At 37.8% G+C, this 25,054-nt stretch overlaps 1 protein-coding gene across 3 annotated transcripts in view; it reads left to right on the forward strand.

Moving 5' to 3' along the window:
• Positions 1-23,727, forward strand: part of Ubqln1 (ubiquilin 1) — a 40,902-nt gene extending 17,175 nt beyond the window's left edge. Inside the window, exons 2-11 of one of the 3 annotated variants that reach the window (XM_042696219.1) lie at positions 655-806; positions 1,773-1,885; positions 5,060-5,322; positions 6,448-6,606; positions 6,758-6,992; positions 12,752-12,894; positions 16,992-17,075; positions 18,217-18,332; positions 18,564-18,735; positions 22,039-23,727. In XM_042696219.1, the coding sequence (XP_042552153.1) occupies positions 655-806; positions 1,773-1,885; positions 5,060-5,322; positions 6,448-6,606; positions 6,758-6,992; positions 12,752-12,894; positions 16,992-17,075; positions 18,217-18,332; positions 18,564-18,735; positions 22,039-22,191 (1,590 nt within the window). In that variant the 3' untranslated portion in view covers positions 22,192-23,727. Of the gene's footprint in view, positions 1-654; positions 807-1,772; positions 1,886-5,059; positions 5,323-6,447; positions 6,607-6,757; positions 6,996-12,751; positions 12,895-16,991; positions 17,076-18,216; positions 18,333-18,563; positions 18,736-22,038 lie in introns of all 3 variants that reach the window. The other 2 variants (XM_042696218.1, XM_042696220.1) reach the window with 2 other exon arrangements.
• Positions 23,728-25,054: the final 1,327 nt, after the last annotated feature.

Consider the following 25,054-nt stretch of genomic DNA (forward strand, 5'->3'; position numbering starts at 1 on the left):
TGCCAGTCCTAGGGCTTGAACTCTGCCCTAGTGCTGTTTCTGAACTTTTGCACTCTATCGCTTGAGCTACAACTCCTTCTGGCTTTTTTGCTAGAGTCTCAGACTTTGCTCCTCAGGCTGGCTTTGAACCACAATCCCTAGATCTCAACCTTGCTAGGATTACAGGCGTAATTAAATGCCAGATGAATTCTCCTGGTTATATTTGCTTCACCATAGTACTGTTATTAAGTGTTGATAAAATAAGTGGATAGGATAGTCAGTATAAATAGACTGAGAATACAAGGTACATGTATGAAATTAGAAAGAAAACAAAATTGGAGGTGGGAGTCTGAGGAATAGATAAGGCAAACTTGGTTAGAGCTAGTTTTTAGTCTGAATTAAATTTGGTCCTGCTGACATTTAAAATGAGACTATTTCAAAACAGCAAATTCTTGGGTCTTAGCAGATTGATTACAGAATCTTATAGAATAAGACTTGCATTAGATATAAAGTGATAATCATTATATACCATAATAAAGATACATAGAAACGAATGAATCTTTATATTTTGTGAATTGTAACTTGTAGTAAAAGTTTCCTTGTGGTACTTTGAGGAACTAGTTTGAATGGTGCTATGCAAACACACCTGTAATACCTATTTATTTTTATCTTTAGTTCAAAGAAGAAATTTCTAAACGTTTCAAATCACATACTGAACAACTTGTATTGATATTTGCTGGAAAAATTTTAAAAGATCAGGATACTTTGAGCCAGCATGGAATTCATGATGGGCTTACTGTTCACCTTGTCATCAAAACTCAAAACAGGTATGTTTTTAGGTGACATAAAGCTTTAAACTGTAATGTTTCTATTTTTTCCTTTTGAAATAACTAGTCTTGGAAGAGGAGGTGTAGCTTGAGTGGTAAAGTGCCAGCCTTACGAGAAAAAAGCCAAGTGAGAGCAGAAAGTGAGTCCTAGACCCACTACACATAAAAAGTAATCTTGGCTTTAAAATGGCTTTTTCTGTCATTAATTCCTTTTTTTTGTTGTTGTTAACATGTTTCTTAAAAAAAAAAAAAACCTAGTATGATACCATGTTAATTCCTACACTGTAACAGTGCTAGGGAATCAAACCCAGTGCAAGGTGCTGTTCTTAGCTTTTTTTGCTCAAGACATACACTCTGCCACTTGAGCTACACACCTCTATGTCCCAGCTTTTTGGTGGTTAGTTGCAGATAAGAGTCTGGTTTTGAACCCGTGATCCTCAGATCTTAGCCTTACGATTGTAGGCATGAGCTACTGGTACCTGGGTGATAACTTCTTTGAGTGCCAATTAATGATGTGGTTTACTAAGGCAAACTCAACATCTGTGGCCAGCAGTGTAAGGAGCACATGTGTGTAGGCATTTTAAGTTGGCTATCAAGCAATTATGAAGACATGTCCTACAGAACTAGAAGGGGCTAGGTTAAAAAAGTTGTTTAGTCAGGCTTTGTACTTGTGGGGGTGGCCATTGACAGTTTTCTCTGAGGTGACTTAACCTCTCGTTTTTATTTAATCAGTATGATTGAAAGGAATGAAATATTTGTATGTATACTTTACTCAAGAAAGGACAGTAGCAGTTTGTTTCAGATTTCTGAAGTTTTTGCTATGTTTCTATTGTTTGTAATCTCAGGGTATTTATAATAATTTGAGTTAAATCTGAGTGCTCAACCTTTACTTCTGGTTATTGTATTTATAGATTCTTTTAAAAATAATTATCTCCACTGCTTACATTGTGATTGAATTTTCCTTAGGTCTCAAGACCATTCAGCTCAGCAAACAAACACCACTGGAAGCAATGCTACCAATTCAACTCCTAATAGTAACCCCACATCTGGTTCTGCTACCAGCAATCCTTTTGGTTTAGGTAAGCCCCTTTAGTCATTTTTATAGGGATGGGGAAAACAAATAATCTTCTGTTTCCCAAAGTGGTTTCAAATAAAACATTATAATTAACATTGTTACCTTAATCAAACAATTTAAAAAACTATTTTCCTTCAAGATTGTATTAAGGGAGTAATTGGGGGTACGGGTGTGCTTGGTAAACTCACATTTACAAAGCAGTCAGTAAGTGACACATTTTTGTTCAATAATGAAAGAGATGTAGTGTTTATGTAGTTAATCTGACCACCACTAATTGGATCTAGGGAAAACTGGCTAATTGTTGATCATAATTTGTGATCATTTGCATAGTAACTTTCTCTTTCGTAAATTGATGGGATTAAATTGCACTTTACTTTGAAATTGTCCTGAAAGTAAGATCAGTGGTTAAGGAGCTCCTGCATAAGGTAAATCAGTTTTTATTCTATCAGTTTTATATATTGAGGTTCTGTTCAGGGGGGAAAAATGGAAATTTAAAGTAGATCTAGATGGATGAATGACTTGAAGTTCTCAAGTTGCATATCTCTACTTTGAAATGATAGGTTTTTTTACCTTCCTCCCCCCCCCCCCCCCCCTCCCCCTTTGCCGGGAGTGGGGGAGGGGAGGAATCAGGGGGCCTGGGTATTGTCACAGTGGTAGAGCTGGTTTTTTTTCTCATCAAGGATAGTACTCTGCCACTTTGAGCTCCTTAGCACCACTTCTGTTTTTCTGGTGGTTAATTGGAGATGAGTCTCACAGACTTTTCTATTTGGCTATTGAACCATGATCCTCAGATCTCAGCCTCTTGAGTAAGCTAGGATTACAGGCTTGAGTTGAGCTACTGGTGCCAGCTTGGCAGTGTTTTCTTTTTTGGTTTTGGTTGGTTGTAGGGCTTGAACTCTGGGCCTGGGCACTGTCGCTGAGCTCTTCAGTTCAAGACAAAAGCTCTACTGAGCCACAATGCAACTTCAGGCAGTGTTTTTTATATATGTACAATTTTCACATATCATGGGTCATACCTTTTATCCTTTCTATGGGAGGTTTTTTTTTTTTTGAGTCCGGTTGTGGGACCTGAACTCTGGGCCTGGGCGCTGTCCCTCAGCTCTTCAGCTCAAGGCTAGCACTCTACCACTTGAGCCACAGCACCACTTCCGGCTTTTTTCTTTTTGCTTATGCAGTGCTGAGGAATCGAACCCAGGGCCTTGAGCATGCAAGGCAAGCACTCTACCACTGAGCCACCTTCACAGCCCCTGGGAGATTTTGTTTGTTTTTGTAATTCAGTTACACAATAACAAATGTGTGTTGGGGACATTTTACAGTATGGCATGAGTTGACATATTCATATTTGCCACAACTACTGGCACTGTGGAGAAGTGACTGAATCATTAAGGGCACTAACCTCATCAATAGATTTATTCACTGATGAGCTCATAGCTGAATGGTCACTAAAAGCTAGAGAACCCTTTAATTAATGTGCGTCTTCACAGCTCCCTAATCAACCTCTTCCCTTCTTTTTTTGTTGAAACTGTGTCTTACTATGGAATAGCTAGGCTGGCCTCAAACTTGAGATCCTTTCACTATGACTACTGATGTCATCAGGCCCAATATTATATTTAGTACTGACTACTTTCCAGGAGTTAGTATTAGAACTCATAAGTCTTAGTCCTGAAGTTCCCGAAGACTTTCCCTACTTAGGACAATAGTTACAAGTCTCTGGTCATCTGTGCTTCTGACCAACTAGCTACAAATTAGATCATTGATCCTTAGTCCAGCTTCAGAATTTGCCTGCATGTCTTCCAGTACTCAAGAAAATGCTTGCTTATTATAAAGGATACCACCCAGATATAAGCCAGTGCTTTGAAGAGGTATATAGTTCAGATATGTAGGGGATTGAAGGTGGGCACAAATCTTGTGTTCTTTCCAGCACACCATCTTCCTAATACAGGTGTGTTCACCAGCCTAGAAGGCTTTTCTGAATCTTTTCTTTTTTTGGACAGTCCTGGGCTTGAACTCAGGACCTGTGCACTGTCCCTGTGCCTCTCTGTGCTCAAGGCTAGCATTCCATCACTTGAGCCACAGCACCACTTCTGGCTTTTTCTGTGTATGTGGTACTGAGGAATCGAACCCAGGGCTTCATGCATGCTAGGCAAGCACTCCAACACTAAGCCACATTCCCAGCCCCTGAACCTTTTTTTCTTTTTTTAAAAAAATTTATGTAGAGCTCAATCTCTAGTTCCCTCTGACTCCCCTTAATGGATTTTGGCGGGTGGAGCTAAAATTGTCAACTATTTGCTTCCTGGGTTTTCCTAGTGACTAGCTTCATCCTAAGACTGTCTAGAGAAGCTCTACACTATTAGTCTTATTGATCAAAAGGTCTTGTTATAAATAATAAAAGATATTACCACTCTTAAAATCCCAGTTTTTAAGAACTGTTTGAAGGAGAAAAACTACAAATTTTTTATACTATAAACTTGAAAATATATTTAATTGGTTTTGTTATTTAATTATCCAATTATAAATTTTGGAGCAATTTCAGCTGTAGGATACACTAAGTTTTTGTTGCTGTGACAAAATATGTGAGAGAAATTGAAGGAAACATTTATTTTGACTGACAATTTCAGATGTTTCAGTCCATGGTCAGCTGGTTCCATTGTTCTTAAGCATATAACAAAGCAAAATCATTGTGTGTAAAGGCATACAATGCAAAGGAAAGTGATCACCTCATAATCTGAAGGATGGAAGAGGACAAGATAATACTGATACCCATCAAAGGCATAGTCCCAGTAACCCACTTTCTTCACTTAGGCCCTACTCCTGGGCTACTCCTGTGCCCACATGCAACTTTTGCGGGGATACTTTATGTCTAAATCATAATGTAGGAATTAAACATGTAGAAATAATATGAACCCTTTTTGTTTTAAAATGGTTTCTTGGAGGTGGCTCTTGGCTCAAAGTGCTAGAGCACTAGCCTTGAGCACAAGAGCTCAGGGATAGCACCCAGGCCCAGAATTAAACCCCCACAACCAATTTTTTTTTAAAAGCAAAACCTGTAAAGTGAAATGGTCTTCTTATATTGGGCTGTTAAGTCAGTTAATATTTTTGCATCTTCATGTTTTAGCAAAATTGTAAGTAATGATAAAATCTCTGAAATTATATATTTTTTTCTCCCTTATCATCTAAGGTGGACTTGGAGGACTTGCAGGTTTGAGTAGCTTGGGTTTGAATACTACCAACTTCTCTGAACTACAGAGCCAAATGCAACGACAACTCTTATCCAACCCTGAAATGATGGTCCAGATTATGGAAAATCCCTTCGTCCAGAGCATGCTGTCCAATCCTGACCTGATGAGGCAGTTAATTATGGCTAATCCACAAATGCAGCAGTTGATACAGAGAAATCCAGAAATTAGTCACATGCTTAATAATCCAGATATAATGAGACAAGTATGTGGAAAATTATTCTAATAATTTTGTTTTTCTATACTAGTTACGGACATTTTTCTATATATACTGTGAAGCCATAGAGAAATCCCAATCATCTTTAAAAAAAGATCAAAGCATTATTTTGGACTATGGGAATTCTGAGTTTTTTTCCCAAATGAAAAGGTGTTTTCTTGTTTGTGTTGCTTTCCTTTTCTTGCTTGTTTCATACTTGGGCTTGAACTCAGGGTCTTAAACTTACTAGGCAAGTACTATACAACTTGAGTCACTTCTCCAACAGATTTTTTATTATCTTTAATTAGATGTATAAAAGATTTTCAATTCAAACTATCATTTTATAAATATAATGCATCTTGATCAGTGTTGTGCTTTGCATTGTTCTCCATCATTTCTCCTATCCCCACCCATATCCTCAAGTTACCTGTTCAATTTTCACCTATGTACATTGGATAAAATGACTGTATTTACCCACCCTTCCTCTCTCCATTCATCTGCCCCCACTCCCCTTCTTGTCCTTCCACAAAAATTCTTTATAAATAGTTCAGTTTGAAGGTTTAAGAAACAAAGTAAATTTCTATATAGGGGATATTTATTCCTAACAGATTGCTTCTGTATTGATTTTATATGAAAGTTTGCTTGCTTATATAAGTAAAATCCACCAGAAAATTAAAAAATAACTTTGTATTGAAAGACAGCAAATTTGATTTTAAACACCAGTGAACTTTTGTTTTGATCATAAAATCACACCTCATTCTACAAAATAGAATGAATATTCCAATGAACTGAGCAAAGGAAGTTAGCTTTCAGGAGGTAGAAAAAAAGCAGAAAAGGGAACAAACGACAGATTGGTTGTTGTAGACTTAACTTTCCTAATAGGGTTACTGTGCTGACTTAGGTTGTCTGGAATCTTCTGTTTGTTTTTGTTTTTTAGTTCTTTTCAGAGTTCAGCTTGATTATTTGGCATTTAGCAGAAGTCACTCTGTTCAGTGTACTGGAGCCTGTGGCAAGAGGCTAGTTAGAAACAATGATCTTCTATTAACTTCCATAAACTTAATTGTAGTAGCTAAAATAATTCCATGTGTGTTCCAAGGCCTTTTTTTTTTTTTAATGAAATATTTTTTTCCCTAGACATTGGAACTTGCCAGGAATCCAGCAATGATGCAGGAAATGATGAGAAACCAGGACCGAGCTTTGAGCAACCTGGAGAGTATCCCTGGAGGATACAATGCTTTGCGACGCATGTATACAGACATTCAGGAACCAATGCTGAGTGCTGCCCAAGAGCAGGTGATCCAACGGCTCCAAGACTCAGGCCTCAACACATATGTGGTCTGAAGGATGGCTGCCTTTATATTGGAAATGTAATTTCATTAAAAAATAGTTACCTATGTTATTTAAAACAAAAGCTTATTTATGATTTTTTTGTCTTTCATTACAGTTTGGTGGCAATCCATTTGCTTCCTTAGTGAGCAGTACATCGTCAGGTGAAGGTAGTCAGCCTTCTCGTACAGAAAACAGAGATCCATTACCCAATCCATGGGCTCCACAGGCTTCCCAGAGTTCATCAGCCTCCAGTGGCTCCACTAACACTGTGAGTGGCACTACTGGCAACACTACCAGTGCCACTGCTGGGCAGAATACTGCTGGACCAAATTTAGTGCCTGGAGTAGGAGGAGGTATGTTTAAAGTAAACTTTTGTGTCTTCATTCAGATGAATAATAATAAAAAGTATTGCTTATATTGATGTGTTTTTGTGTATGTATGGGGTATACTTTTCATGAACTTTTTCATGTGCCAGGATTTGTGGAATTATTAGAGGGGAAAGATTTTTAAATCATACATGTTGATAGGGTACAACATGATATTTTCATATGTGTATACATTGTGAATGATAAATGTACCCATTAGATCCTATGCTTATTTCTTATGGTCAGAAAAATTGTCTATTCTTTTAGCAATTTTTAAGTACAGTGTACATTACCAATTTTAGTTACCATTCTATACAACTGATATCCAGAACTCATTCATGGAAACATCTTAAGCAGAAGAATAACACAATATAATGGGATCACTGTAGTTAACTATTTGAAGAAGATAATCAAAAACCATAAAAACTTATTCATATTTAAAAACATATTCAAAAACTTTTAAGTTTGCTTATAAGGTCATTCAGGTAAGCCAGGACATACAAAATGATGGGTGAGGACATGACCAAAAACAGAAAGTAGAAAAATATATTTGTTTTGTTGGCCATGGGCTTGAGCTCAGGACCTAGGTGCTGTCCCTGAGCTTTTTTTTTTTTTTTTTTTGGGAGGGGGGTCCGGTCATGGGGCCTGAACTCTGGGCCTGGGCGCTGTCCCTCAGCTCTTCAGCTCAAGGCTAGCGCTCTACCACTTGAGCCACAGCACCACTTCTGGCTTTTTTCTTTTTGCTTCTGTGGTGCTGAGGAATCGAACCCAGGGCCTCATGCATGCAAGGCAAGCACTCTACTGCTGAGCCACCTTCCCAGCCCTCCCTGAGCTTTGTTGCTCAAGGCTATCACCACTTTGAGTGACAGTGCCACTTCCAGTTTTCTGGTGGTTAATTGGAGATGAGTCTCGTGGACTTAGCTGGCTTCAAACCAGGATCCTCAGAGATCTCAGCCTCCTGAGTAGCTAGGATTATAGACATAAGCCACTGGCCTGGCTATATTTGTTAATTAACATAACATAAATGTAAAATAAATCAGATTTTAGATGTCCAGTTCTACCTGCTTCAAACACTCTAACACAAAGCAATTCTCTTATCCTAGTAAATTTATTTCATGTGTATATTCAGTTGCTCTCTAGGCATGTCAAGATACTGAACTATTATTAATACAAATTTATGGAACTAAATGGGTAAGTGTGTTAGGAGTAAAAGTGTTCATCATTGATATTCCTTCTGATTTAATATTTTAAGCAAAGATCAGGACACTTTCTAGAGTACCTGCTGATGAATAAGACAGTGCATAATGAGTCATTAAATGCCTTATATTTTTATAAACTTTGTAATTGGTCCAGTTGAATTCTTTTCATTGTTTACACATTTTTGCCAGCATCAGATGCAGCTTACCTTAGCAAATTCCATTTCAAGTTGTACTGAAGTATTATCTTAGCTTCTTGGTGTGTGTGTGGGTTGGCAGGGAGTTGTTTGCCTTTTGTTTTGTTTTTTATTTTTTTTGTTTTTTTTTTTTTAGATACTCCTGCTAGTTAGCTGTGTAGCTCAGGTTGATTTTGAACTAGTGACCTTCAGTTTCTTTGGAAATAGTCTCACTTTAGTTGTTCCATGCAAGACTTTTTACAAGTTCAATTTTCAGGCACTTCAGACTTGGCCTTGTCACTCCATATAAACTAAAACCAAATACTATCAGTAAAATGTTGATTTATCAAGAGTACCATTTAGAATCATTTGCGTGGTATTTGAATTGGGTATTGGTGGTGTGCTCAATTGTCTTTAACTCTGCGGGGGGGCGGTAGGTCAACCCTATACCCCCTAAAAGGCAAATAGACCTACATTTGTTTTCTTGGAAAGATGATTAATTAATTCTGCTATTTTGTTCTGATATTTTGCCACTGCTAGTACAAGACTTTGATTGGCTAACAAGCCACTTGGAAACTTCATTTTTAGCCTTACCTCGATTTTTCATTTTATGTGAAGAATTGTAGCTCTAATAAAGTATTTAATTTTAATTGCACGCACCACCTCGTGTTGGCCCCCCTTTTTTCTCCTCCCTCCCCCCCTCCGGTTCTTGGGGCTTAAACTCACAGGGCCTGGGTGCTATCTGTGATCTTTCTCACTCAAGGCTAGCACTCTACCACTTTGAGCCACAATGCCACTTACTGTTTTCTGGTGGTTTATTGGCGATAAGAGTCTCATGGACATTCCTGCCTGGGCTGGTTTCAAGGCATGATCCTCAGAGCTCAGTCTCCTGAGGAGCTAGAATTACAGGCCACCTGTGCTTGAGTGTGAGTGTGAGTGTGTGAGTGTGTGTGTGTGTGTGTGTGTGTGTGTGTGTGTGTGTACTGGAGCTTTGTATTCGAAGCTAGTATTCTGCGCTTTTGGCTTTTTTTTTTTTTTTTTTTGGTGGTTAATTGAAGATAATAAGAGTTTCACACTGGCTTCAAACTGTGATCCTCATCTCAGCCTCCTGAGAAGCTAGGATTATAGCTGTGAGTCACTGGCACTCAGCTGTTTTTCTAATTTTACAGAGTATTGCTTTCCTACTAGTGGGATTCTGTGTCTTATTTTGTTGTTCTGTTTTGGGAGAAATTCTCATTATGTATCCCAGGTTGTTCTGAAATTCATCTTTCTGTCCCATCTTCCTGTCTGTTGGGGGGATAGAGAGTCGATTGCCTTTGTTTTGAGATGGTATTGCTAGTTTGCAATGTAGCCCGGGCTCAAGTTGAATTAGTGACCTTCAATTTCTTTGGAAATAGTTTCACCTTAGTTATTCCATGCTAGGCTTTTTTAGAAGCTCAATTTTGGGCACTCCCATATGCTGGGATTACAGGTGCATGTCATCATATCTGACAGGGGTATTAGGAGAAGTATTTATTCTGGAAATGTCTACATATTATGTTCTTTAATTTCATTACATAATAAAGAGTGTTTTGCAATATCATTTGATAGAACATTCCATTTTCAACTGTGCCTTAAAAGTATGATATTCATAGCCTTTTTCTTCATATGGTTGGTATGTATTGATAATTAAGAAAAACAGGATGCGAGAAGGATTTTGTGTAGCCTGAGTTTTAACTGACTCACTATAATTTGGTTTGGAGTACAGTGCTCAGTAGAGTGAAGCAGTGATTAGCACCATAGACTGTCACAAGTCTTCTAGCTCTGCTTTTCTAGTGCCACAGCACCTGTGGGCAATAAATGTATCAGCATGAATGGTCCAACAAAATGGTATTTATAGACACTGATATTGGAATTTCATAGTTTCCATGTTTCAAAGAACAGTTATCTTCACTACATTTTCCCCCCCAATACTGGGGTTTGAGCCTGGGGCCTTGCACTTGTACTCTACCACTTGAGCCATGCTTCCCGTTCATTTTGCTTTAGTTTCCTTTTTGGATAGGGTTTCACAGTTGGGCTGGACTGGACTACAGTTTTTCTTCTGGGATGATACATATTTCATCAGAGTTTAACCTATTTGTTGAGATGAAGATTTGCTAACCTCTTCCTAGAGCAGCCTCTAACCTACATCCTTCTGATTTCTGTCTCTAGAGTAGTTGGGATAACAAGTTTGAGCTATCATGACCAAACCTTTTTGTCTTTATTATTTCTTCCCTACCCTGCCCCTAATCATTTAAAAATGTAGAAGCAATTCTTACCTTTTGAGGTGTACAAAAAACATTATATCCAGATTTATCCTGCAGCCTGTAGTTTACCAACTTGTATTAGAATATTCTTAGCTTCTAGGATGTGAGAAAAGACAAAATTGAGACTTCCAACTTGAGGAAATAGGAAAAAAATTATTACAAACTGCAGTTGCAATAAAATAGATAAGTGGAAAGAATCAAATGTTTTAAGCTTAATAAAAGTATTCTCATTATGATGGGAGAATCAGAAGAGAAATGAAAAAGTTAAGTGAGTTCACTTGATATAATAACTTAGAAAACATTTAAGTTTAAATATCTAATCAGCAATTGAAAATGCATAAATTAAACACAAAAGAAATACCTATATAAATGAGTTAATCACTACTGAATTTTATATAAATTCAACTGTAACTTCCAACAACGAAATATTTTTATTATATTTTTTATTGTAAAGATACTGTACAGAAGAGTTACAGTTACATGAGTAAGTAATGAGTACGAACAAAACTTTTTTGTCGGTCATGGGGCTTGAACTCTGGGCTTGGGTGCTATCCCTGCGTTCTTCAGCTCAAGACGAACACTCTACCGCTTGAGCCACAGCACCACTTCCGATTTTCTGGTGGTTAATTGGAGATAAGAGTCTCATGGACTTTCCTGCCCAGGCTGGCTTTGAACCGTGATCCTCAGGTCTCAGCCTCCTCAGTAGCTAGGATTATAGGCGTGAGCCAACGGCACCTGGCTGAACAAAACATTTTTAACAAGTTCTTCACGCATTAATTGAATCATTACAACCATCCTATGAAGTAGATGCTATCTTTTTCCATTTTATAGATGGGGAACAGAAGTATGCAAAAGCTAAATAATTTGCCCAAAGTTGTATAGTTAGGTTGGATTTGAGCTCAGGTAATTTGGTTCCAGATGCTGCTTTTAGTCACTATTCTCTAAAGTCTCTCCCAAGTGTCAAACATGCCTGCCAAATGTGCCTGCATTTAGTGGATATGGGATGGAGGCTTTATATATTTTTATTCCTCCAGCATGAGTACTGTTGACGGCTGAATATGATCCCGTGACTTTGTGTGTGTGTGTATGTATAATCCTGGGAAAAGTTGTCTCAGACCATGACCTAGATTTCCATGTGAGATTTTTTTTCAAGAATAATTTCAGCATGTCTGAATTTTGCCTTAAACAAACTTTAGAACTTAGTTTTGCCATTAGATGTGATTTTTACTGTAAATACAACCAGAATTCTAATTAAAGTCGTTTTTGTTTTACTAGTATATGTATTTTTGAGATCTTGGTTTTAGTTTTTTTCCTTAGTTCAGTTGATGCATAATATGTATACAGTATAGTTTTTGTTTCCTGCATCTTGTACATGTTCCAAGGCTCCTGGTAGAAGATCTAAATCGAAAACATTGATACCTGATAACACATTGTTTTCTTAGACATAAATATGCAAATTTAATGCCTTTTCTATTCTAACAAAGCACTTATTAGTGCTTGCGGATGAAATTTTTACAGTTTGAGGCATAATAGCAAAAATAGCATAAGCTTCTTTTTCCTTCACAATTTCACAGAGATACAGAAATTTTTTCTTACAGACCTTAGCAACCTCTCTGCATATGACTTAATTTTCCCTTATGTCAAATTAGTTACCTTTTTGCATAGATTTTGCACGTTGTGGCTTCACTTTTTGGCCCCTCCGAATTGTCAGTGTCATGATTCTTACGCTTTAAAGCCATTACTGAGTAAAATAAGGGTCAGTCTGATAACTGAGTTAGCTGCTAAGTGACTAATATGTAGGTAGATATATAGTATAGACATGACTGACAAAAAGATGGAGCAGAACATCATGAGATTTCATTAATGCTCTCAGAACAGTGTAATTTAAAACTAAGAAATTATTCTGGAACCTTCTGTTAAATTTTGAGAGGTCATGGTTGACCATGGGTTGGTAACCAAAACTATAAAACAAATCTCTGGATAAGGGGATGACTGTTGCAGTTACTAAACTTAAGTGAGGGAGGTATTTGTTGTATTAAAGTTTTACTTAAGTGTATGTCTTTTTTTTTTGTTTAATAAACTTTCAGCTAGTATGTTCAACACACCAGGAATGCAGAGCTTGTTGCAGCAAATAACTGAAAACCCACAACTTATGCAAAACATGTTGTCTGCCCCGTACATGAGGAGCATGATGCAGTCACTAAGCCAGAATCCTGACCTTGCTGCACAGGTGAGTTTATAAATATATTGAAGATGGAAGTCTGAACTTAATAACTGATCATCTTGATTGGGCAAATTTGCATTGTGATGTCTGAACACGCTGGAGATGTAGGCAAACTGCATCTCCCAGTTTTGGGGGGCAGCTTATTTTATATAAAATAAAAACATCAGGGGCTGGGAATATGGCTTAGTGGTTGCTGTTCAATCCTCAGTACCACATAAACAAAAATAATAATAAAAAGTAAATCTTAAAACTTCACTGCTGTAATTGGTTAGAACTGCAAGCTTATAAAATCGATCTATGTTAATTAACTTAGGAAATGAAGACAACAGTTTTGGATTGCTTTGTAAGGTAGGTGTGTCTGTGAAATGTGAATCTTTTAGAGCACTGTCAATGTTTGAAATGTTGTGTATTAGGTGGCTTAGTTTAACTATGTTAAACTTTGTTAAACTATGTTTAGTCAAACTAAACATATTTGTAAAATATCCTCAAACTGTGTTTTAAAAACAGGCATACTTTCAGGAAGAATGCTCTCATTCTTTCCATTATAAGCCACTTTGATTATTGACATTCTTTGTCTTTTACTGATCTACTCACTACTAATTTGTTTCTAAAGAGATCATAACTGAGAAAGCTTATGTATTGAAACATTGAGCTTTACTTGGAGCTTTAAAACAGTACTAAGCTGGGTGCTGGTGATTCACACCTGTAATCCTAGCTACTCTGGAGCCTGAGATCTGAGGATCGCGTTTGAATCCAGCCTGGGCAGAAAAGTCCCCATGAAACACTTATCTCCACTACCACTCAAAAACCAGAAGTGGCTGTGGCTCAAATGATAGAGCTCTAGCTTTGAGCACAAAGAGGCTCAGAGACAACACCCAGACACTGAGTTTAAGCGCACACACACACACTTACACACACACAGGCACACACACACTAATCCTTGACCTCATCCTTAGAGGTTTTGATGAACTTGTGTTGGATCTTACTTTCTGGTTTTCTTTTTTTTTAGTCCCTCAGGTTCCGTAGGAGATCCCGATGTGTCACATAGATTTTGCACCAGTAGGCTTGATAAACTGTGGAGGATGTGAATTAAGCCTCAGCCATTCATATATTTGCCATTCATTAAAAATGGGCTAAGTTGAGTGTTGGGAATTCGGAATGTTTCATAGTTAATCTACTTTATTTTATTTATTTTTTAGTTTTTACTTATTTATTTTGCTGATCCTGGATCTTGAACTCAAGGCCTGTGCACTGTCCTTGAGCATCTCTGTGCTCAAGGCTAGTGCTGTACCACTTGACCACAGTGCCACTTCCAGCCTTTTCTGTTTATGAGGAATAAAACCCAGGGCTTCAAACTTGGGAGGCAAGTACTCTACCACTAAGCCACATTCCCAGCCCTAATCTAATTTTTAAATTAAAAAAAAATTTAAATGAATCACTTCATTATATCAGATGACATGTTTTTGTTTTTTAAACCCTAAAACTATATGATATAAAGTATATCTACTGAAGATTAAATTTTCAGTAACTGCTTGTAAAATTGGAAATAGTTAAATAACTAATGAACGATCCATTCATTATTCCCTCTCCCCTACTGTGACCTCCCACTTGCTACACCTGAGTTCTATAATTAAGCTACACCTCTTCCTGTTTTAGTGTTGCTTTTTTTTTTTTTTTGGTGCCAGTTGTGGGGCCTGAACTCTGGGCCTGGGTGCTGTCCCTCAGCTCTTCAGCTCAAGGCTAGCGCTCTACCACTTGAGCTACAGCTCCACTTCTGGATTTTTCTGCTTATGTGGTGCTGAGGAATCGAACCCAGGGCATCATACATGCAAGGCAAGCACTCTACCGCTGAGCCACCTTCCCAGCCCCTGTGTTGCTTATTTTTGAAATAAGGTCTGATTAACTGCCTAGGTGTGTGTCTATACTGCATTCCATCTATTTTAGGCTTCTTGTCATTGGTGAAATGGCAGGCATCTGCTACCAAGGCCCAGCTTCCCTCCTATAAGAGTCCATCTTGTAGACTTTCTTCTGGTTGTGCTGGCCTTGAACTATGATCCTCACATTCATAGCTTCCTATGTAGCTATTACAGATATAAGCCATCAGTGCTTGGCTCTAACATCGAGTAATATTTGTATTTAAAATATTTTATATTGCCAATAGTTTTATGAAAGACAGTTTCATTAATTTGAAAATTATCAGACTCATATAATTAGTGTTAAAGGCCTGAATTAACAGTGAAAAAAAGCTAAAATGGTTACATTTGTTTAAAATTAGGAACAAGGGAAAAATAAAAAATTGGAACAAAATATATATAGTGGTTATATATGTATGTTAAGGAATACATATTCAATAGTACTTTTAACATTTGACTTAATAATGTTCCTAGCCATACGTAATAATTTTACATTCTAAGGGGACTTTAACAATTCCCACATAATGATTTTTTTACACTCTAAAACAAAATGCTGACAAAGAATATTAGATAAGGACTCCTTTTAATATAAAAAATTAAGAAACTTAGCCGGGCTCTGGTGGCTCAACGCCCGTAATCCTAGTTACTCAGGAGGCTGAGATTGAGGATCGCGGTTCAAAGCCAGCCCGGGCAGGAGAGACCGTGAGACTCCTATCTCCAATAAACCACCAGAAAACCGGAGGTGGCGTTGTAGCTCAAGTGGTAGAGCGCTCGCCTTGAGCTGAAGAGCTGAGGGACAGCGCCCAGGTCCAGAGTTCAAGCCCCACGACCGACCAAAAAAAAAAAAAAATTAAAAAACTTTTACAATGTATTCTGTATCAGAATATTACATCACATAGTTTTTTTATTTTTAAGTGTTAGAGATCTTAAATGTAAATACCTAAATGGTATGAACCCAGGTAAGGAGAAGTATAATCAAAAGAGATGATTTTCTGAGAAAGAATTGAGTATGTTTGAGGTGGTGTTTTTTTTTTTTTTTTCCTAGATTAGCTTTAGTAACAAATGTTGAAAAGTAAATGTGGTACTTATGTGTTCATAGCCAAGAGGTATTTGACTGGATCTAATAAAGAAAGAGATTTGTTGGTCTCAGTAGGTATTTTTTTGGTTACTTGGAAATAAACTATATATCCATAAAATATTGTTTAACTTCTTCCTGCTTCATTATGTTAAGTGATCTGCTTTGCAATGATAGATAACTGGATAGAGGGCAACAGAAATTCTTTTCTTTCAGCATTTACATATACCTACTCTTGAACATGGTTATTTAATTGAGGGCAAGCATTATTTTCTCCCAGACTTTAGGCAGATAAATAGGCTATTAGTAAATCATTGTTGGTTGATTTTTCACTTTGGGAAAAGTGGTATGAGATTTGGCTTTTTTGAAGCTGAGAGAATTTATTCGTTTCCTGGTTTTGCTGATTGTGTATTGTAATCTTATTTTCAGGTATCCAACATGTTAATATAAACCATGACTTTTTGCTAATCTTGGTCTTCTTAAATGGATTTACATCTTTCAGATCTTAAAACATTTTAGCATGTTCCCCAGAGGACTGTTGGTGCTAGTTTTGGCTGTTTTTGACCTAGCAGCTTCATTTCTCTGGCAAGTTGGTTGATGTTTTGTGGTGTTATTTTTCTGGACCTACTATTAGCTGTTTTGTAGTAGGTAGATACAGTGGTTCCAGATCTGGATTTTCTCTGTGCTTGCCATTTGTGTGGAGGTTTCTAAGCAAGCAAAATATATAGTTTTAAAATATATTGATGTTTATGTTTCTTCTGACAGTGTAGCTGCAAATACATCATCATAAGAACCAGTTACTCCCACTTTTCTTTCCAAGGCAAAAATTCATCTTTGCACAAAAATCTAAGAAAATGATTGCTTTTATTTTTTAGGATATTGCATGTCATTACCATATTCACCATTCTTGTTGAGAGAAAGGAGACCTCATTTTTGTTTTTGGTTTTTGGAGATCCCTCGGGATAGTATATTCCTTTTTCCTTTTTTATCTACATTCTACCTTCCTCCTTTTCAAATGCCAAATTAGGCCTCTGGAGGAAGATAGAATATTAAACAAGGTACATTACTTGTTTCAGATATTTCTAGTTAAAATTGTTTGAACACTTGCCCCATAGATGATGCTGAATAATCCCCTATTTGCTGGAAACCCTCAGCTTCAAGAACAAATGAGACAACAACTCCCAACTTTCCTACAACAAGTGAGTAAGAAAAGATGCTAGCTATCTTCCATAATGATTTGCTTGAAAAACTTTGGTGAATATTTTCCTTGCTCTTTTCTGGCTGATAGCAAAATGCAGAACAGCATATAAGTGCTGTCAATTCCTTGCAGAGAATTCAGCTTGATCCTACCTGATTCCCATTTCACTGCTGACATTTTGCTGTATTTCTGAAATGTAACTTGTGAGGAAAGAACCATCTTGTTTTTGAGGATTTAGGATTTTGAACGCGTTGTTAATATCATGAGCCATTTCCTTTCACCTTTCTAACTTTGAAGTGCTTCCTTGTGTTACATTAAATGTATACTTTATGGTATAACTACTCTTTGAGTGACAGGAAAGAGCTACCCTATTCTATTTTATAGGTTCGGTTCGGTTTTTTCTAAATTAGTAGAAAGTCTATTTTCTCTAAGGGGTAGAACTCATTTCCTTAAACTTGGAGTTAGTAGGAATAAAATTGTCAGTGTTGTCATGTAAGGCAGGTTTTATTATAAAAACGTACCTAAGATTGCCATGGTGTTTTATTATTTAAGAAGATAAAAGAAGTTATTTGTGGTGTTTTTGAAATGGTGGTGTTTATGTAAATGATTGTCAGGCTTGTAAACCATTCTACAAGGTTGGTTAGTGTCCTTGATCTATTGTGATGATGTAAGTTTAGTTGGTCAGTCAGGTGGTGGATATTTGGAAATAGGTGAAATCTGGAAACTCAGGACACATGTGTCATCTTCAAATTTGGAACTTTCGTTTGAGTGTACATTACTGGTAATTAGTACCAAAATCACTTGGTCAGAAGAGGAGTATGTGGCTCCAAGCACCTTTCCCCTCCTCCCCCCCCCAAGAATGAAACTTTGCTTTTTTTGAGGAACAGAATAGTTTTGGTTTTCAAAGTAGTTCTGAAATGGCTTTTATGATTGATTTGGGAGGTCAAGTAATGTTTTTTACACTAGGTTTGCTGTTAAAGAAGATTTGTGTTTATTTTGGGAAGAAGTTAATGGATTACCAGGGTCTGGGAGTAAAGTTTTTAATTTTCTCAAAAAAAATAATAGCAACTAAAAAAAAATAAAATTTCACCATTTATTTTCTTTTTCTGAGACTACTTAATGTTTCATTTTTTTTCTCTTAGATGCAGAATCCTGATACATTATCAGCAATGTCAAACCCTAGAGCAATGCAGGCCTTGCTACAGATTCAGCAGGGTTTACAGACTTTGGCAACCGAAGCCCCCGGCCTTATCCCAGGGTAGGACTACTTCAGGAAAGTTTGTGCATAATGGCTACATTGAAGATTTCAGAGTCAATATTCTTTTGCCTTTTTTGTTAAGATTGCTTTCAGTTTTCAAAGTTGCAAATGATCATTTTAAGAGGCTAATTTGGCTAATACTATGTTAAAATATAACTGATTTACTACCTGACCTGGCTTCTAGTTTTACAAGAACTTGGGTTTGTTACTTATTAGTACTTTTTCCCCTAGATTTAATCCTGGCTTGGGGGCATTAGGAAGCACTGGAGGCCCTTCAGGAACCACTGGAGCTAACACTGCACCTAGTGAAAATGCAAGCCCCACAGCAGGAACTACTGAACAACCTGGACACCAGCAGTTCATTCAACAAATGCTACAGGCTCTGGCTGGAGTAAACCCACAGGTAACAGGGTTGTTTAAATTTCTCATTCAATTATTAGAAATTTAAATTTTCCAAAAAGGAAAGGACAGTAGCTGCCCTTCATATATAGACTAATGAAATTTTAAGGAATTGAATGTGGAAACATACTATACAGATTATGTTAAGTTTGTTGCTATATCAGATACTAAAGTGGCGAAGAATTTTTCTTTCTTTTGGCAACACTGGAGTTTGAACTTAAGGCCTTTATTTGCTAAGCAGATACTGTACCATTGAGCCATCCTACCTCCAAGCCCCCTCATCCTGCTTTTTCCCCCATTATTATATTTGAGAGGGAATTCCACTTCTGCCCAGGCACATGCATAGACCTTGCTCTGCCTATTCCAGGCTTCCCATTATACCTGGGATGACAGGTGTATTCTACCATGCCCAGCTTCTACTGGCAGATGGTGTCTTGTGAACTTTTTTACCTGGGCTGTCCTGGACTCCCACGTTGGTAGGAAGAGAAGCATTTGCCGACTCACCCAGCTATTGGTTGAGAAAGGCTGGCCTTGAACTGATCTTCCCCATCTCGGTGTCTAAGTAGGCATGATCTACAGACCATAATTTATAATAGAAGCATCCTTTAAAAAAGTACTTTGTTGAAGTCCATGCTTGAAAGTCATTTGAAATGGTTTTGTTTTATGCAAGTTTGTCAGGAATAGAAATTTGATGTCCTCAGTACTGCAGGACAACTGTATCAGCCTTTCCTTTTTACTTTGAAAAGTTAGTTTGTATGTCTTTGGGAGGGTAAGGGGAGGCACAGAAACAGCTGGAAAAAGGGTGAATAAGTCAGCAATGGTACTCACTAGACATTGTTGAAAATGAGCTACATGGGGCTGGGAAGGTGGCTCAGTGGTAGAGCCTTGCCTTGCATGCATGAGGCCCTGGGTTCGATTCCTCAGCACCACATAAGCAGGAAAAAAAAGCCGGAAGTGGTGCTGTGGCTCAAGTGGTAGAGCGCTAGCCTTGAGGTGAAGAGCTGAGGGACAGCGCTCAGGCCCTACGACTGGAACCAAAAAAAAAAGAAAGAAAATGAGCTACACAACTTGTGGATGGCTGGGAGGGAAAAACTGGTAGAGAGCAAGGGAAGGGGTGACATTGTCCAAAAGGAAATAATACATTTTGCCGGACTTATGTAACTATAACCCTTCTGTTTTTAGCATTTTCAAATGAAAATAATAAAAAGAAAATCACTGATCCCATCCATCATTTTATCACTCCTGTAGTAACTTGTGTTACATGTCTACCTCAAAAACAGGGACCCCTTCAATATTGTTTATGTGGTTATAAATACTGGCTTTTTACTAAGAGCCTACCATTGGACAAAGATATTTATAAATGAGGTGTGCGTGTGTGCACACATGCATGCATATACTGGTCCTGGGCTTGAACTCAGACCTGATACGTCTCTCAGCTTTTTTTACTCAAGGCTAGTACTCTGCCACATATTTCTGCTTCTAGCTTCTTGTTGGTTAATAGGAGATAAAACTCTCATAGATTTTCCTGCCTTGATCCTCAGATCTTAGCCTCTTAGAGTAGCTGGGATTACAGGTGTCAGACACTGACGTCCAGCATTATAAACTGGTATGATGAGTTGCCCAAACTTCTGCATGTGGAAAAATGTTTCAAGGCCTTGTTTTGTTTTTTGAGGGATAGTACCAGAGCTTGATCTCAGGGCCTTTTGCTCTCAGCTTTTTTACTTATCGCTGGTGCTCTACCACTTCATTCGTGCCTCTAATAGTCTCTCTGACTTTTCTGCCTTCACTGCCTTTAAATCTCAGTCTTCCAGGTCTCAGACTCCTGAATAGCAAGCATGAGCAATACAACCATGAGCTACAAATACCCACCTCCTAGATTTTTTTTTTTTGAGTCTTAATGCAATAAAGGGAGAATGCTATTTTATATGAATTCTTGGTACCTAGGTGTTTGAATTCTTGGTACCTAGATACTGAGTTTTGGACAGAACTGTTACATAAATTGAACAGCCTATAAGCCTCTCTCACCATTACCAGGTAGAACAGGGTTGTCTGGATATTCATGTGTTTTTGTTTAGCCTCATTCCCCACTCCTCACCACCCCCTCCTCCCACCCTTGGTTGTGGGGCCTGAACTCTGGGCCTTGGCGCTGTCCCTCAGCTCTTTAGCTCATGGCTAGCACTTGAGCTACAGCTCCACTTCCTGCTTTTTCTGTTTAGCCTCATTTCTGAAGAAAGATACCATGTGGTTGAATCGTCAGGATTAGGAGTATAGTTTGTGGATCTAAAACTAGAATTCAATAGCTAGTGTTGAGATTGAGCCCATATTGTAAACCTCATTGGAACATTTTTTAACACAAGGGAAGGGCACTCAACTGGTCAGTAGCTACATAAAAGAATTCATTCAGTTTCATCTATTTGTATATATGTTTTTAAATTTTTCTTCTTGATCATGAGCTTCTAAAATAATGTGGTTTTATTGTTTTGTTTTTTTGTCCGTCATGGGGCTTGACCTCTGGGCCTGGGTGCTGTCCCTCAGCTCTTCAGCTCAAGGCAAATGCTCTACCGCTTGAGCCACAGTGCCACTTCTGGTTTTCTAGTGGTTTATTGGAGATAAGAGTCTCACGGACTTTCCTGTCTGGGCTGGCTTTGAACCGTGATTCTCAGATCTCAGCCTCCTGAGTAGCTAGGATTACAGGTGTGAGCCACTGGCGCCCAGCAGTGGTTTTATTAGTAAAGCTTGACATGATCGAGGCTAATATGAGATGCAGATTTTTTTTTTTTTTTTTTTGCTGGTTGATTGGAGATAAGAGTCTCAAGGACTTGCCTGCCTAGGCTGGTTTTGAACCATGATCCTTGTATCTCAGCTCCCTGAGTTGCCAGGATTACAAGTGTGAACCACAGGCACCTGGCTGCAATTTTACTTTTAAGAACTTAAAATATATTTAAAGAGATAGGGCTTTAAAAGTTCAGTAAACCAGCATGTGTTATCTAAAATATATTCTAAAAAGCATTTTAAGTAGCTAATTGTCAGTGGATTAGCCTGTAATCCTTACTTAGGAAGCTAAGACCCAGGAGTTGGGCTTTGAAGCCAGCCCATGCAGGATAGTCTAAGGCAGTCCAAAGTGACTACAGAAAGCGAGTCTAGAGAAGATGCTGAAGTGTGGAACATCCAGCAGCTGTGAGGAAGAAAGTCGAGTGAGTGTGAACCCCTCCCCCCCAAGTTCAAACCCTGACACCAGAAAAACTGAAAAGTTGTTTAGATGTGACATGGACTGGTTTGCTTTAGAGTTTGATTTTTCTTTTAACAGCTACAGAATCCAGAAGTCAGATTTCAGCAGCAACTGGAGCAGCTCAGTGCAATGGGCTTTTTGAACCGCGAAGCAAACTTACAAGCCCTAATAGCAACAGGAGGCGACATCAATGCAGCTATTGAACGGTTACTGGGTTCCCAACCATCATAGCAGAATTTCTGTATCTTGGAAAAAAATGTAATTTATTTTTGATAACGGCTCTTAAATCTTTAAAATACCTGCTTTATTTCATTTTGACTCTTGGAATTCTGTGCTGTTATAAACAACCCAATATGATGGCATTTTAAGGTGGAGTACAGTAAGATGTGTGGGTTTTTTTTCTGTATTTTTCTTTTTTGGAACAGTGGGAATCAATGCTTTTTCATTTAAGGCTACTGCATGCATTAAACACTTCTGCATTTATTGTAATTTTTTTTTAAAAAAACACCTTTTATAATTGGGTGAACAGATTTTTGTCCTGCATCTGTCCAATTTATTTGCTTTTTAACATTAGCCTATGGTAGTAATTTATGTAGAATAAAAGCATTAAAAAAGAAGCAAATCATTTGCGCACTATAATTTGTAGTAAAATATTGCTTATTGTGACTTTGGCATGTATTTTTGCAATGCTGTAAGATTTATACTATTGACAATTTTTTTCTTTGTATACAATACAGTATGCACATTTGGGATTGCATTTCTAGAAACATAATAGGTTATATGAGCAAAAACACCTGTAACCAAAAAAGTAAAGATAAGGAAATGCTCCCAAGTATTTCCTAGTTGTATAGAATCTTACAGCATCTTTGATAAACATCTCTCAGCAGAAGTGCCAGTCAGGTTTGTTGAAAATAAGGAAAAGCTGATTCTGGTTATCTGTTATAGGACATTTAATTGTGTAGACAACATAATGTAACTTTGTCTCAGCATTCACAGATTGACTGTAAATTACCTTAATCTCTGTGCTTACTGAAGGAGCACTGTAGTATACCCCAAAATGCATTTGCCTAGGACTTTTCAGCTTCTCCCATAGGTAGTTTAATAGGCATTACAATTTGTAATTGAAATGTTGCTTTCACTGAAAGTGTTGATGTTTCAGTTTTTCATTGCCACATAAAAATAGAACTATCTTTTGGGTTTATCAGTTTTCTCATGTACAGGCAATACATGAATTTAAAATGATTTGTGAGCCAATTGTTTCTGAAGTGTTTGGATAGTTCTAAGAAATAGTTAAATATTGTGCTTTTCAGATCCTCAGAGAAGGGTGAATGGGGGTGGGGGGGTAAGACGGAATCTATCTTGGATTGGGCCAGCCTAAACTAAATAATACTGGCAGCCAAGATTCTGTTAGGATTTTTGTGCATATAGTGTAGTAATGAAGTATCATTCGGGGTGAAAAACAAAGAGCCGTTTAAACAATGTTGAGTACATTTGGCTAATCGCCTTTTTCTTCCTTTCCCAAAGAAGTTCTGTTTGTCTAACTCTCAAATTGTTGGGGTGGTACATTCCTTTAGGACCAATTAAAACATAACTTTAGGGTCAGAAATATATTTGGCTGACTCTGGTTCAGTATTCTCTTAGGTCATTATATTCTCTTGTGTACAGTTACAGGAAATTTACAATGTTAAAATAACCTAAAATGAATTCAGACCAGTAAAATCAAGGGAAATACAAGTTGAATTCCATTACTTCTGTAAGTTGCTTGCTTCTAAAAAAAGGTCAGGAGGCCAGGTTGCCCACCAGTGCATTCACTGTTTAGACACTTTCCCCAAGAGGAAAGCATGTGCGAAGGTCAGGGTGGAGGCATGCTTAGAGGAGGTTGTTATGGATGGAATTCATGTGTCTTTGCTAGACTTTTGTACTGGTGAATGGTGGTGTACAGTGTGGGACAGTGTCATAACCAATTTGATGATTTATTAATCACAAAATAACAATAAATCTCTAGCTTTCACAACTTGATTTGTCTTGTCTTTTGTAGAAAGAAAAAAAAAAAGTATTCATTTTCCCTAAACATTAAAGGCTATTCGAGTTGATTTGTCCCAGATTTTTATCACAATTCATTCTTCAATGAATTTTTGAACTCCAGTTAAAACATTGTAAACACCGTTAAAAGCTAGCCCATCAGGAACGGCTGTGTATTGGGATCCATTTATCTTTTGATTTCAGCTTGTTTGGCTTTCAGTAAAGCATCATGTTTCCTTTATTGTAAATGGTGATGGGGCCTGCTGGGTTGTCTGCACTAGGCAATCTGTAAGCTGCTAGAGTGACAGGATTTTTGTTGTTTGTTTTTAATATGTTTATCTTAGATTTAAACATTTGGTAAAAGGTTCAAAATTAGGAATTTTTCACTTTGTGATATGAAATCCACACATAGTAGATCAGATGGGCTAGAGAAGGGCCCCTGGTTATTGGAAATAATAAGCATGGATACCTAGCTCAAGAAAATAAGTTGGGGATGTTGAGATGATTTGGGGAGTCAAGCTGCAAAACACATTTAAGGTAGATACGGGATGAGAACCAGGAGTCCTAAAAGCAAGCAAAGAAACTTAGTCCCAGGGAGTTTGGTGTAATAGGCTGTGTGAAATCCTGCTGCTTCATCTACTCACCGTGGATGGAGCATTAACCTTTGGATTTACTAAAGGGGACCTTTACAGTTACAGCTAGGGGTTTAATGGTGGGGTAAATTGGGGACTGACTGAAGAGGCATCAGGGACTTCTCCCACCGTTTTTTCTTTTTTGGAGGTACTGGGGTGAACTCAGTATCTCACCCTTGCTAGGCAAGTGTGTTATAAAACAACTGGAGCCACGCTGCTGTCCTTTACTTCATAATTTAATATGGTCTTGCATTTTTGCCTATACTAGCTAGACTACACAATTTTTACATCTCCCAAGTAAATGACAGGATTGTGCCACTCCACCTGGCTTTTTGGTTAAGGTATTCCTTCATCTCCTTCCCCTTTCCCCCCCCCTCCCCCCCCACATACTGGACTCAACCAAGTGATCCTCCTGATCTGTACCTCCTGGGACTACAGGT

Source organism: Dipodomys spectabilis, unplaced genomic scaffold, assembly GCF_019054845.1.
Source record: "Dipodomys spectabilis isolate Male_0828 unplaced genomic scaffold, ASM1905484v1 ptg000204l, whole genome shotgun sequence".
In the NCBI taxonomy this organism is placed as follows: domain Eukaryota; kingdom Metazoa; phylum Chordata; class Mammalia; order Rodentia; family Heteromyidae; genus Dipodomys; species Dipodomys spectabilis.